Source organism: Salvelinus namaycush, chromosome 11, assembly GCF_016432855.1.
Source record: "Salvelinus namaycush isolate Seneca chromosome 11, SaNama_1.0, whole genome shotgun sequence".
NCBI classification, from domain to species: domain Eukaryota; kingdom Metazoa; phylum Chordata; class Actinopteri; order Salmoniformes; family Salmonidae; genus Salvelinus; species Salvelinus namaycush.
In genome coordinates, this window is record NC_052317.1 from 15,112,052 (window position 1) to 15,125,889 (window position 13,838).

At 43.4% G+C, this 13,838-nt stretch overlaps 1 protein-coding gene across 1 annotated transcript in view; it reads left to right on the top strand.

Moving 5' to 3' along the window:
- The window catches only part of LOC120056305 (ephrin type-B receptor 1), a 207,649-nt gene that overhangs the window by 160,739 nt on the left and 33,072 nt on the right, over window positions 1-13,838 (top strand). Inside the window, exons 7-9 of the mRNA XM_039004545.1 lie at window positions 3,544-3,706; window positions 10,772-10,880; window positions 11,696-11,760. Coding sequence (XP_038860473.1) covers window positions 3,544-3,706; window positions 10,772-10,880; window positions 11,696-11,760 — 337 coding nt within the window. The remainder of the gene's footprint in view (window positions 1-3,543; window positions 3,707-10,771; window positions 10,881-11,695; window positions 11,761-13,838) is intronic.

Genomic DNA, 13,838 nt, shown 5'->3' on the forward strand with positions numbered 1-13,838 from the left:
TCACATTGCAAAACACATGTCATGTTCAGCACACAAGGTAACCAGCGACCTGCAGTTTAAAGTGGAACTGACAGTGTTTTAACTACTTTGCAGTTATGAAACAAACAGACAATCATAATATAAAAAAGATCAAATTCCCAGTTCGTGCTACAAAATCTACTTCATAAGAGGTTTTAAAAATAGGTTATATTTGACTCAACGTTCCATGATGTACACTAAGGCATTGTCGGCAGAATAGATGGATGCAGTTCAATGCATGTTTAATATAACTCACCAATACATTTCTTGGGAGTCCAAAAAATATTGCTATCATGTTGTAAATCACAGCTGTCCTGGTACATTGTTTGCTGCCTCCATTCGGGATGCACTGTTTCAGTGACTCAATATTCTGGACAAAACGGAGTGGATAAGTGACTGACTATTTCCCCTCATATCGTTTTTCGGTGGCTATACACAGCTAGAGATGAACGACTGTTATACTGTTAGCATATCTCTTGCGTTCTCAAATTCACTCTGCCGATCTACTCTGATTTCAGAGCAACCTCATCTGAGTTTGCCAGAGTGCAGAACAACTGATGAATTTTGCAACACCTGCTGAATTTGACCGGTGTCAGTAAACATAGGCAAAAAGGTAATAATTAGTCAGGAACACTTTAGATAACATGTAAACAGCCTAACCAGGTGTTCTCTCATTTGTGCCTGGAAGTAGCTAGTTAGCAAGCTATCCAACTTTAGCCAGTTAGCTTGGGTGCTTGGAGACGAGTAGGCTACAATTCCCGATTATTTATCAGTACAATTTTGACGGCCAACTAGCTGACAATGTTTGAGAGGGTTTATCTAATGTTCCTTCGTTAGATTTTAGCTCTACTTGCTCTGGCTATAATTGGTTGTGTATCTTGTTGTTGTTGATGTGTGAGCTCACTTCTGCTGAGGTGGGACAGGTGGCAGTATCTGAGGTGTGTCCTTAAAAACCTTTAGTATGCACTGGTGGGGGTATTTAAGACCAACGGAAAGCTGGTCTTAGCTTAGCGTAGATTATAGCAACAGAAGCGCAGCCTATCCAGCAGTGATGCACAGTGCCCACATGCACAATGAACAAGAGAGATGTGCTTTTAGTGCCCATAAACCTTGTATTTAGAAACATCCCCCAAAAAATCTTGTTTCGTTTGATTAAAAACCAAGTGTAGACTCCCCTCCTTTCAATGAAGGCAATTTTTTTTGTCATGCCCAATGCATTCGCCAAGTAGTCAAGACTATTGATAAAGGGTTTGGCTCGTGAGACCTCTTTGAAATGAATGTTAATCACCAAACGTTTATTAAAATATCAAGTTTGGCAGCAGTAAAATGTTTAAGTTATTTTCCTGTAACAATTGCTTGTTTTCCGTTTTGTTTGATTAAAAAAGAAGCCTTTATAGGAGGCTGCCCTACTACAACGAAAGCTGGTTCAACAGCAATGCGTCTGGTGTCTTTCTCATCGTGGCCAATTATTTGCCAGGAGCCTCCATACAAGGTTTCTAAATGGTGTACTTATGAGGCTTTTGCCGACATGCTTTTGCATTATTCACAAGTCACATAGGCCAACCTGCAGTATCCATTCCCATTTCCAAAGAGCGCTTCTTGTCCGGTTACCAAAGACGCGCTCTTCTAAACATAGGCTATTCACATTTTTCACTCCTATAATGCCATATCAACGGTAGGCCTAGGCTATATCTTGCTAACTGAGAATGTGCTTCATACGTACAGTAGAACTAACAGGAGCCTAGTATTTTATATTTGAGGAGAAGTGCGATTCCGTAAAGACCTATACTAGTTGAAGCCAATTACAATGTTGACTGTCAACACTCCAAACATATTGAGCAAACACTGGATTTTTTTATTTTTCTGTTGCCATCACTCGTTACTATAGCCTATGCTATTTAACAAACTGTAGTATCAATCCACAATGGACTAGGATGAGAATATTCCTCGCTCCCAGCCGGATTGGACAACGCAAAGACCATCAATAAACTACAGAACCAGTGACTGGCCTCGTCACACCTAAAACGTGTTTATTCATCAAAACCCTTTCGCACTACCGCAGCTATTGCGCTCAAAATAAAGGCTGTGAAAATAGCAAAAATATTTCTGACACACCCCTGGACCTATAGCACTTCCGTCAGCGCTTAGATTTACCATTGTGTTAGGTTAGGTAAAATACAGCCTTCCGGGTCAAAAAAGTCTTATTGGATTGATTTATACACTTTTGTTGATCCATTTAATCCAAACTTTGACCATAACATTTTTTTTTTTTAATCCTTTGAACTCTCTCTTATGCAAACAAAACCAAACAGAACAAGAAAATGTCGCATGAAACAATTCTCTACAAGAAGGAACTTGTAAGCGTTGCTTTGTTCCATTAAGTGAAAACAAACACTTTCCGTGGGCGGAATTAGTCCTCTGACATAATTAGCAGCAAGCCACTTCAGACACCACAGAACGAGAGAGCCAATGTTCACCACTTCCTTTACTAATTAAACTCACTCTCTCTCTCTCTCTTTCTAAACACTTCTGAGGCCAGCAGTAAATACAGCAGGAACAATTTTACAATGTGACTCAGACTAATGGGCCTAATGGGCAGTATGTGTGTGTATATGTGTGTGTGTGTGTGTGTGTGTGTGCGCGTGTGAGCGTGTGCATGAGCACTAAAGCACTCCCTCTAACAATGCATACTGTCATTCAACCTCGGCACTAAAGTTTCCATCTGTGGTGGTAACAGTTATGTAAGCCTGTCAAGGGCGGCGTAATAACAAACTAACCAGTCGCTCATAGAAAGAGAACCACAACAGCTAGAGAACACTAGAGTAGACTTGTTACAGCATCAAAATGGCATATGACTCATCTGAACTTTAGGTTTCTATGGACAAGGAGAGTGAAGGCACATACTGTATTCCCCTTCAGTCAACCTTTCTGCTTTTTGTTACTCTGACTAACCATGTGAAAGTAATGGTTTCTCTGAATTTCAATTCTCTTTCCTTTCTGTCCAGGTTGTGCGCTAAATAAAAAATACATTAAAAAATAATTCTGGTGTTACCTCTGTTGTAGGAAAGGCAGCCAATGTCGCTCACTACTGGTTGCTGATTACTGCTGCAGCATAGGGGAGACACACATGATAGTGAGGAATCTGCCAAATGGTTTTGGATGTGTTATGATACCTGCCTCCTTGGTGATACAATGGTTTCCTTAAAGGTTCATGTTGGTCCGTATGTACTGTATCAAGCATCTCAGGAGTGTTGATCTAGGATCAGGACATTCCTGTCCATGTGATCTTATTAATTTTGACCTATAAAGCAACACTGATCCTAAATCAGCACTCCTACTCTGACGGTTGATACAGTACATACGGTCCAGATTTCCTGGTTAATGAAGCCATTGCATGAGACATACGGCCCCTGGTCTCTTCCTCTCTATCTCTCCCCCACTGTGTCCAGTCCTGGATTATACACATGACCTGCTCTATCTCTCTGGAACATTAACCTGGTATCCCCTTCTCCTCTGTTCCTCCAGGACCATTCAGAGATCAACTCCACCATGGTGCGCAGCGAGACCAACACAGCCAGGGTGGAGGGCCTCCGGGCGGGCATGGTCTACGTCGTGCAGGTGCGGGCCAGGACCGTAGCTGGCTTTGGCAAATACAGCGGCAAGATGTGCTTCCAAACCCTCACAGATGGTAAGGACCAAGGGGAGGAGGGGAGGCGAGGGAAGATGGTGGATGGTGGTGGGTAACTGTGTGTGTTCGTTTGTGTGTGTGTTTGTGTGCGTGTCTGTGTGTTTGAGAGAGAGAGAGAGAAACTGTAAGAGAGAAAGAGAGAGACACATAGAATAGGAGATATAGAGCAGAGAGGAAGAAGGATTGGGAATTTGATATCGGATCATATAATTGTTAATCGCTGTGTGACAACATGTTTATGGATGTTTGATGAACATTGTATTTCTAAACCCACAGTCTTAACGATCGTGTAAGAGATTGTTAAGAATAATATATTGGAGTTAAGAATGGTGGTTTTGAGCATTTGTCTTTTCCTGTGTGTAACTGCTTGATCCAGACTGCTTCGCTAATTGGTTCTTCATTGAGCCCGTATGTTGCTGACGAGCTATCCCAGAATGCTTAGCTGTGATTAGTGGCTGATGTGATTAATTATTTGCCACCCGGGGTTGGATTTTCAGGGGGGCGCAACACCTGCTACACTGGCACGCAGTGGGGGGGGGGGGGGGGGGGTGACAGTATGAGAGCATGTGTCCAGGTGTTTGTGTGTGGGTGTACGCCACATCTCCTGTCTTCTTTCTTCTGCAATATGCTGCCAGATGATTTACAACACTCTACATGCTCCGGATAGAAGATGCCCTTTTAGGCACAGGCCTAGGATCAGTTTAACTTCTCAGAATCCTAACCCTAACCACTGGGGAGGTAAAACACTAAACATACCTTCTTATCTATCTATGATTCACATCGAAGGGCAAATCTCCGCTTGACATCACAAATGCCACAACTCCCCCTAATCCTCCGTCCTTTCCTCCCTCTCTCCCTCCGTCCCTCCCCATAGCCCTTCCTCCCTGTCATAGTCCAGAGGTGGATAAGTGCAGGTGTTGTTCTAGTCTGCGGGAGCAGATTTAGTAGTCTTGACACAAACTCTAATACACTACATGACCAAAGGTTTGTGGACACCTGCTCGTCGAACATCTCATTCCAAAATCATGGGCATTAATCTGGAGTTGGTCCCCCCTTTCATGCTATAACAACCTCCACTCTTCTGGGAAGGCTTTCCACTAGATGTTGGAACATTGCTTCCATTCAGCCAGAAAAGCATTAGTGAGGTTGGGCACTGATGTTGGGCAGTCGGCGTTCCAATTCATCCCAAAGGTGTTCGATGGGGTTGAGGTCAGGGCTCTGTGCAGGAGAGTCAAGTTCTTCCACACCGATCTCCACAAACCATTTATGTATGGATCTCGCTTTGTGCACAGGGGCATTGTCATGCTAAAACAGGAAAGGTCCATCCTCAAACTGTTGCCACAAAGTTGGAAGCACAGAATCATCTAGAATGTCATTGTATGCTGTAGTGTTAAGATTTCCCTTCACTAGAACTAAGGGGCCTAGCCAAAATCAGGAAAACAGTCCCAAACCATTATTCCTCCTCTGACAAACTTTACAGTTGACACTTTCCATTGGGGCAGGTAGCGTTCTCCTGGCATCCGCCAAACCTAGATTTGTCAGTCGGATTGTAAGATAGTAAAGCATGTTTCATCACTCCAGAGAACGCATTTCCACTGCTCCAGAGTCACTCCAGCCAATACACCACTCCAGCCAATGCTTGGCATAGAGAATGGTGATCTTAGGCTTGTGTGCAGCTGCTCGGCCATGGAAACCCATTTCATGAAGCTCTCGATGAACAGTTCTTGTGCTGACACTGCTTCCAGAGGCAGTTTGGAACTCGGTAGTGAGTGTTGCAACCGAGGACAGAATATTTTTACTACGTGCTTCAGCACTTGGTGGTTCCGTTCTGTCAGCTTGTGTGGCCTACCACTTCGTGGCTGAGCCGTTGTTGCTCCTAGACGTTTCCACTTCACAATAACAGCACTTACAGTTGACCGGGGAAGCTCAAGCAGGGCAGAAATTTGACAAACTGAATTTGTTGGAAAGGTGGCATCCTATGTCGGTGCCACGTTGAAAGTCACTGAGCCCTTCAGCAAGGCCATTCTACTGCCAATGTTTGTCTATGGAGATTACATGGCTGTGTGCTCCATTTTATACACCTGTCAACAACAGGTCTGGCTGAAATAGCCTAATCCACTCAATTGAAGGGGTGTCCACATACTTCTTGTATATATAGTGTACCAGCCAGGTCGCTCAAGATCCAAGGCTAAATTCGACATCCGTCCAGGTACCCAGGACCCCAGCCACTAAAAAAGCCACCAGGAGCAACGATGAAGGCTATTACCATCAAGAAGGCTTGCGGTTTGCTAGAGCGTTGTGGAAGGGAGTAAGCCGCAAGCTCCTGCTCCGAGGGTCGCATGTTCAATCGCAGAACTTTTTTTGTTTTTGTTTTAACCCTATCCCAAACCTTAACCCTTATCTTAACCATTTTAAATTAATGTCTAAACGTAACCTTTGATGTTAGACATTTATAGACATACATCGGATATTGAAGTGAGACAGAGCTTGCTGATTATACACCTGTCAGCCTGGTAGACCCATCCCCTAAATCCCTTACCCTCTGTAGTGTCTGCCTCCCCTCTCCTCCCCACGTCCCCCTGCCCCACCTCCTCTCACCCGTGTCAACCCCACCCTCCACTTGTCTCACCCCACCCTCCACTTGTCTCATCACCTTCTTCACTACCTCCTGCCCTCCTCCATCCTTCTCTCTGAATCTTTTCTTTTTCCTCTTCTCTCCCCCTCCTCTCACAGTCGACAATCCCTCATATCTGTCTGTCATCACATTGTCACATGCCTCCCACAGTTGTCTCCTCACCCCCCACCATCACCCCACTCACTCAGTTATTTGATTGACAGGTGCATTTTCTCAAAAGTGAGGTTACAAGTTTATCAACTTTCAAAGCAGAATTACTTTCCCATTGTTCCTCAACTGCAGTGTATGATATACCATTTTGCAGCTCTGTGTCTCTACTTTTATCCAATGTAAAAAACATAATTTCACATTTTTCTACATAAGACTGAATCAAGGCGATCGGTCACATATAATGACGAGATGCACGTCTCCGCCATTTCAAACTGTTGAATATGGACAGAAGGGTGTGTTCATAACAATTCAACTGTTCAACCTTAGCTAGAAAATAGATCCAGGGTTGGCTAAACTTGAAATATAAAGATTTGTTGGCTAATCACTAGCACGTGGGCTTGAGAGATTGTTGATGAGACCTGTAGCTACAAAAAGTGAGTCATTATTAGTGAATGTGATTTATGCATGGTTCTAGTTACATTTGTAACAAAAAAAGGGCATTTTCATAGACAGACCTGAAAACCTGTTAGAGACAGACTTTTGATAAAATAATTAAATTATTAGTGGGTCTTATGGTTGTGGAAGGCCTAGGTATAACTTCACAAGCCCTGAATTCATTTGATTATTGCTGACTGTTTGAAATGCAGTGGATCTGACCTTTAAATGTACAACAATGCTTATTGAGATATACAGGACCAGGTAAAAATTTGGACACACCTACTCATTCCAGGGCTTTTCTTTATTTGTACTATTTTCTACATTGTAGAATAATAGTGAAGACATCAAAACTATGAAAAAACACATATGGAATCATGTAGTAACCAAAAAAATGTAACAAAACAAAATGTATTATATTTGAGATTCTTTGCCACCCTTTGCCTTGATGACAGCTTTGCACACTCTTTGGCATTCTCTCAACCAGCTTCACGAGGTAGTCACCTGGAATGCATTTCAATTAACAGGTGTGCCTTGTTAAAAGTTCATTTGTGAAATTTCTTTCCTTCTTAATGTGTTTGAGCCAATCAGATGTGTTGTGACAAGGTAGGGGTGGTATACAGAAGATAGCCCTATTTGGTAAAATACCAAGTCCTTATTATGGCAAGAACAGCTCAAATAAGCAAAGAGAAACAAAAGTCCATCATTACTTTAAGACATGAAGGTCAGTCAATCTGGGAAAATTTCAAGAACTTTGAAACTATCAAGCGCTATGATGAAACTGCCTCTCAGGAGGATCGCCACAGGAAAAGTTAATTTGTGGTTTTTGTGGAACCAGAGTTACCTCTACTGCAGAGGATAAGTTTAATAGAGTTAACTACACCTCAGATTGCAGCCCAAATAAATGCTTCACAGAGTTCAAGTAACAGACATGTCAACATCAACTGTTCAGAGGAGACTGCGTGAACCAGGCCTTCATGGTCGGATTGCTGCAAAGAAACCACTACTATTGGACACTAAGAAGAAGAAGAGACTTGCTTGGGCCAAGAAACACGAGCAATGGACATTAGACCGGTGGAAATCTGTCATTTGGTCTGATGAGTCCAAATTTGAGATTTTTGGTTCCCATCGCTGTGTCTTTGTGAGACTCAGAGTAGGTGAACAGATTATCTCCGCATGTGTGGTTCCCTCCGTGAAGCATGGAGGAGGAGGTGTGATGGTGTGGGGGTGAGACTGTCTGTGATTTATTTAGAATTCAAGGCACACTTAATCAGCATGGTTACCACATTATTCTGCAGCGATACGCCATCCTATCTTGTTTGCGTTTAGTAGGACTATCATTTGTTTTTCAACAGGACAATGACTCAAAACACACCTTCAGGCTGTGTAAGGGCTATTTGACCAAGAAGGAAAGTGATGGAGTGCTGCATCAGATGACCTGGCCTCCACAATCACCCGACCTCAACCCAGTTGAGATGGTTTGGGATGAGTTGGACAACAGAGTGAAGGGAAAGACCACTGGAAAAATGTTCCTCATGATGCTGGTTGAGAGAATGCCAAGAGTGTGCAAATCTGTCCTCAAGGCAAAGGGTGGCTACTTTGAAGAATCTCAAATATAAAATATGTTTTGATTTGTTAACACTTTTTTGGTTACTAAATATGTGTTATGTGCTTTTTTATAGTTTTGATGTCTTCACTATTATTCTACATTATAGAAAATAGTAAAAATAAACAAAAAACCCTTGAATGAGTAGGTGTGTCCAAACTTTTGACTCGTACTGCAAATCATGAATTGCCCATAAGTCAAAAAAAATATGACCATATCGCCCAGCCCTACATGACTGATTGTAATGTGCTGTTATTTACTGTTAGCTAGCACTCAGACAGTTGATTTCTGCTCAAGCCAATCATAATTTTCACCTGTCCGAGTTTAGGAGACTCCGTCAGCAGCACAGCACCTGAATACAGCTGCACAGAGAAATAGCACACTGTCTTTACAGCTAACAAAAGAGTAGGCCTATAATTCACATTATCAAGTGTACTTTTAGTTTCTTATTTTATAGATATTTCAGATACTATATCACCGCTCTAAAGACTTCTCCTTACTTCTCCTTTTGTCCCATTGCTGTAAAGCGAATTTCAGTTTGCCCGCAGCATGCTAAATCTTGCTCAAGAAACACCACTAGAGTAGCCCTAAGGCCCTAAAACAGCCACACAAAGACACGATATAAGACTGAGGCAGTTTAGTGTGCCTTTAGAAGTTCTTTGGGCTACCCTCTGAACTCCTGTGCCATTCTTCCTCCTTTCGGCCGCTAACGTTTAGCTGTATATCTGACTGTCTAACAGGAGCTTGTGTCTGAACATCCCCGTTAGAAATTCCAAGGTGGCCTTTTATGTCTGTCAGACTGTGACCGGAGGGATTAGGAATGGCTACAGAAACACTCTCTCTATCGATCATTCTCCCTCTCTCTACCTCTCTCACAGCTCCCTCTCTCTCACTTGAGCTCGCTCCATTGGTCTCTCCTATGGAAATGTACAGGTGACAGTCAGCACGGCTTAACTCTACATATAACTCAACATCTCAGAGCTGAGGCACCTATACTCCCCTCTGTATTTGCTTGGACAGCGAAGCTAAAACGTTTCATTTGGTTCTATAGACGGGTGGGTTGTTTAGCAGTAAAGTGTTGCGTTGCGTGTGCAACGGTGGAGCAAAACAGGCAGTTTTGACAACATGTAGTTGACAACTTGTAAACTATATTTCCTCTTCAAATCTTTTTTGAAAACATAAATATATTTGCACAATGAGCACTTTTTGTCTCTCAAATACATTGTTAGAGTTGTTGGTAAGCTCGCTAGTGAATTTGAGCCATATTAGCATAGACATGAGAAGAATCAAAACACCTCAAAACAAGACGTGGTATCAATAACAAGATACAACAAGCTGAAACAAGCCACCGATGGTTCCCCACACGGCTTCTTGTCATTGTTGCTAGCTATCTGACTGTACAAAATCATAAGAACACTGACTTCTGCCTCATCGACGTGCATGCATTGTTTTCATGACATTGCCAGCTAACTCGTCTATATACAGAATGTCACCTTTTATTATGTATGTAATTTCATACATATCTGTTTTACTGTTTGGAAATGAAAGCACTTTATGTATCTAGTCCCCCTTTATTTAACTAGGCAAGTCAGTTAAGAACAAATTCTTATTTTCAATGACGGCCTAGGAACAGTGGGTTAACTGCCTGTTCAGGGGCAGAACGACAGATGTGTACCTTGTCACCTTGTCAGCTAACCTTTCGGTTACAAGTCCAACGCTCTAACCACTAGGCTACCCTGCCGACCCATTTGAAGGTGTCATAAGTATTTGGACAAATTTACTTACAGTATAGTCAAAAGTGTAGTATTTGGTCTCATTTTACTAGCACGCAATGACTACATCCAGCTTGTGACTCTCCAAACTTGTGGGATGCATTTGCAGTTTGTTATGGTTGTGTTTCGGGTTGTGTTGTGCCCAATAGAAATGAATGGTAAATACTGTATTGTGTCATTAGCTCCACTGTCCAAATAAATACGTAGAGGAGTGTATTTGTTCTCTCTATACTCAGGTCTTCCTGGACTAACCATGCTGTTCTTTCTGTTCCCGCACCTTTACCTTTACATTCTCTCCATACCGCTCACACCACCTTCTCCTCTTCTCTCTGTCCTCCTTTCACACTCTTCTCTGCCTGTCTTTACACTATACCCTCCCCCTCTCTCTGTTTCTCTCTCTCTCTTCTCTCTCTCTCTCTCTGTCTGTCTCTCTTTCTTTCTCCCCTGCCCTCTCTCTGTCTCTGTAGATGACTATAAGTCAGAGTTGAGAGAGCAGCTTCCTCTAATCGCAGGGTCAGCTGCAGCAGGAGTGGTGTTCATCGTCTCTCTAGTGGCCATCTCCATCGTCTGCAGCAGGTACTGTACAGTCGACATGACCATCTTGACTGTGTTTATGTTAGACCAAAAAGTTGTGCCTCTCACACACACACACACACCAACAGGTCTGTCTCACCTACCACCACACCGCATCACCAACAAAGGCTATTCACACAGACATTACAATAGGTCCACCAGCTATGTCACACACACACACACACACACACACACACACACACACACACACACACACACACACACACACACACACACACACACACACACACACACACACACACACAGCCAGCAGGAGGTAAACTATGTTTAAATTAAACCTAAGTTCCATATCTGTATTATTAATATGCTTCTCTATTAATGATCAATTTTACAGTGCTACAAAGAGTTCACGCTGCATTGATCTGAGTTAACTGACTGAATCCAATTTAATTCTAGACAGTTTGTTACAACACATCGCTACCTTTCCCCTTTCCTCTGTCTTTAGAAAAGTTAAAGTTGAATTTAGAATTTGCAGCAGCGCCATGTGTCACCAGTAGCAAAGCGACCATCAGACACGACAGGGTCTTTGATGACGGAGGGAGCAGAGGAGAGATGGAGGAAAACGGATGAAAAGCTACAGACATGCTAGCACATCTCTAATTAAAAACCAGCTCATTCTCATCAGACTTCAATTGGGGCGGTGGAGCTACCGCTAACCCTTAGCCACTGATTCAATTTCAGACCGGGTTGCTTTCAGCCATCAGTTAGTGAGACTCCGAGACAGATGTAATGATTCCTCTTTGCTCCACCTTTTATCCTGTCTTGACTGAACATTTCTATCTCTATCTCTCGTTCAGGAAACGGGTGTACACCAAGGAAGCGGTGTACAGCGACAAGTTACAGCATTACAGCACAGGAAGAGGTGAGTTCACCACCGCAGCGCCTTGCCGGGCAAAAACGTTTCTGTTAATGTTCTGACATTCTGGGCAAAAACAGCCTTTCCACTTTCTAAATGACGTTGACTGACACTCATCTCTCAGGGTTGTAACGGTGATTGACACCACACGGGTCTGACGACCACTGTCCACATTGAGGGAAAAATAACCCCTCCATGTTCTAGCATAGATGTTTGATGGTACTCCTTCCTGATCCAACATAAAGGGGAACAAGTCATCCCTTTTCTGCTCTAAGTAACATTGACTGCCACGCATCTGGGCTGTTGTGTAATCTAACCATGATTGAGCCAGGGTCCTGTCACGTGCTGACTCACACCGTAAAGTTGCCTCAGAGCAAGGCAAGCAAGAGCATGCGTGAGAAACAGTACGCCAGTCGAAACCGAGCCTGTCGGAAGGCTGACCGAGCTGTCTAAAAGAGTGCTTACTTATAGGGGATAGGGTTTCGTCGAGACTGAGACAGAAATCTTTCGCTACTTGGCTCGGTTTTGTCAGGGTTAAAGCAGCCGTAGCCCAGAGCTCATTAAAGAGCCAGAGAGAGGGGGAGATAAAATGGCTGCTCCTTTTTCCTACCCCGTTCAAACTCACAGAGTCAGTGCTCAGATTTGGTTCTGTCAGAGGCTATTTTAGGGTGAGTGAGTGCAATTAACATAAGTGGAGAAATTAACAAAAGATGTGAGAGAGATGCTAACAGCAGTTAAAGCGCTACTCATCAATTGAGCATTTTGGAGTGGAGGGGGAAAAAAATCAAAAAGTGTTCCTATTCATCTTGTGTTTGTTCCCTCCACTCTCTCCCACTAACTAATACTAATACTTAGGAACACATTGTGTCCGATCTTTTCTCTTCCTGATTTGACGGACGTTTTTGTAATTACTGTTCATTGGAAGAAACACTTTGATTCTTTTTGGTTGAAATGCGAAAACAGTGTTTCTGGTTTTCACCCTGGGAATGGAGTCTAAACAGTGTTTCTGGTTTTCACCCTGGGAATGGAGTCTGAACATGCAAACCCTAAAACATTAAAGGGATAGTTTGGGGATTTGACTGAATGTGAAAAATTCGGTGAACTGTCCCTTTAAAAACTAGAGGTCTGTAGCTGTAGTGAGTGAACCAACATGTTGTCAGTGTTGAGGTTATGGGGGCTACACGCATGCACCCACACCAACATGAATACCCCCACACACACACACACAAACCCTCGTTGGCAGGCTACCAGACTGTATATGGCTGACTGGTCCATGTCAGTGAATGGTAATAGCGTGGCAATGGGTGTCAGTGCTTAAAGACTACAGATGTTAGCACGCAGTCCCAGTGGATCTGGTGCCATGAGATCCAGATGGAGGGAGATGGAGGGGGGGGGGGGGGGGGGGGGTAGAGAGGTAGAGAGGAAGAAGAAGTGAGGGGTGGAGCGACACAGTGACAGGAGGATAGGGGGAAAGGAGGAGAGAGCAGAGAGGGAAATGATCAGAGAGGCAGAAAAGACAAGAGGGAGATGGCTTAGGGATGCACACATTCAGTTTATCTACCCTCCCTCCCTCCCTCTTTGACATCAACTCTCGCTTGGCTGGATAGGTAAATACTCCAGTGCTGTTCACACACATCCACACACTGTACTGTGTACTCAAGAGGCACAAAGTAGTTATCAACAGCCATCCATAAACATTACACACACACACACACACACACCCACACACACACCCACACACACACACACACACACACACACATCTGCTAGCCTCCATTTATGTAGGCCTACGGCATACACACACAAATGCAGAAACACACACACTCACACACGCATGCACGCCCACACACATCACGGGTACCTGTCACCATTTATCAACACGTACTCACTGACATTCACAAACTCCCACGCAATACATATTTAGTACATTCCCACATACATCTATACACATGTATCCATGTGTCACCCATCCCCATACACACACACACACACACACACACACACACACACACACACACACACACACACACACACACACACACACACACACACACACACACACACACACACACACACACACTTTT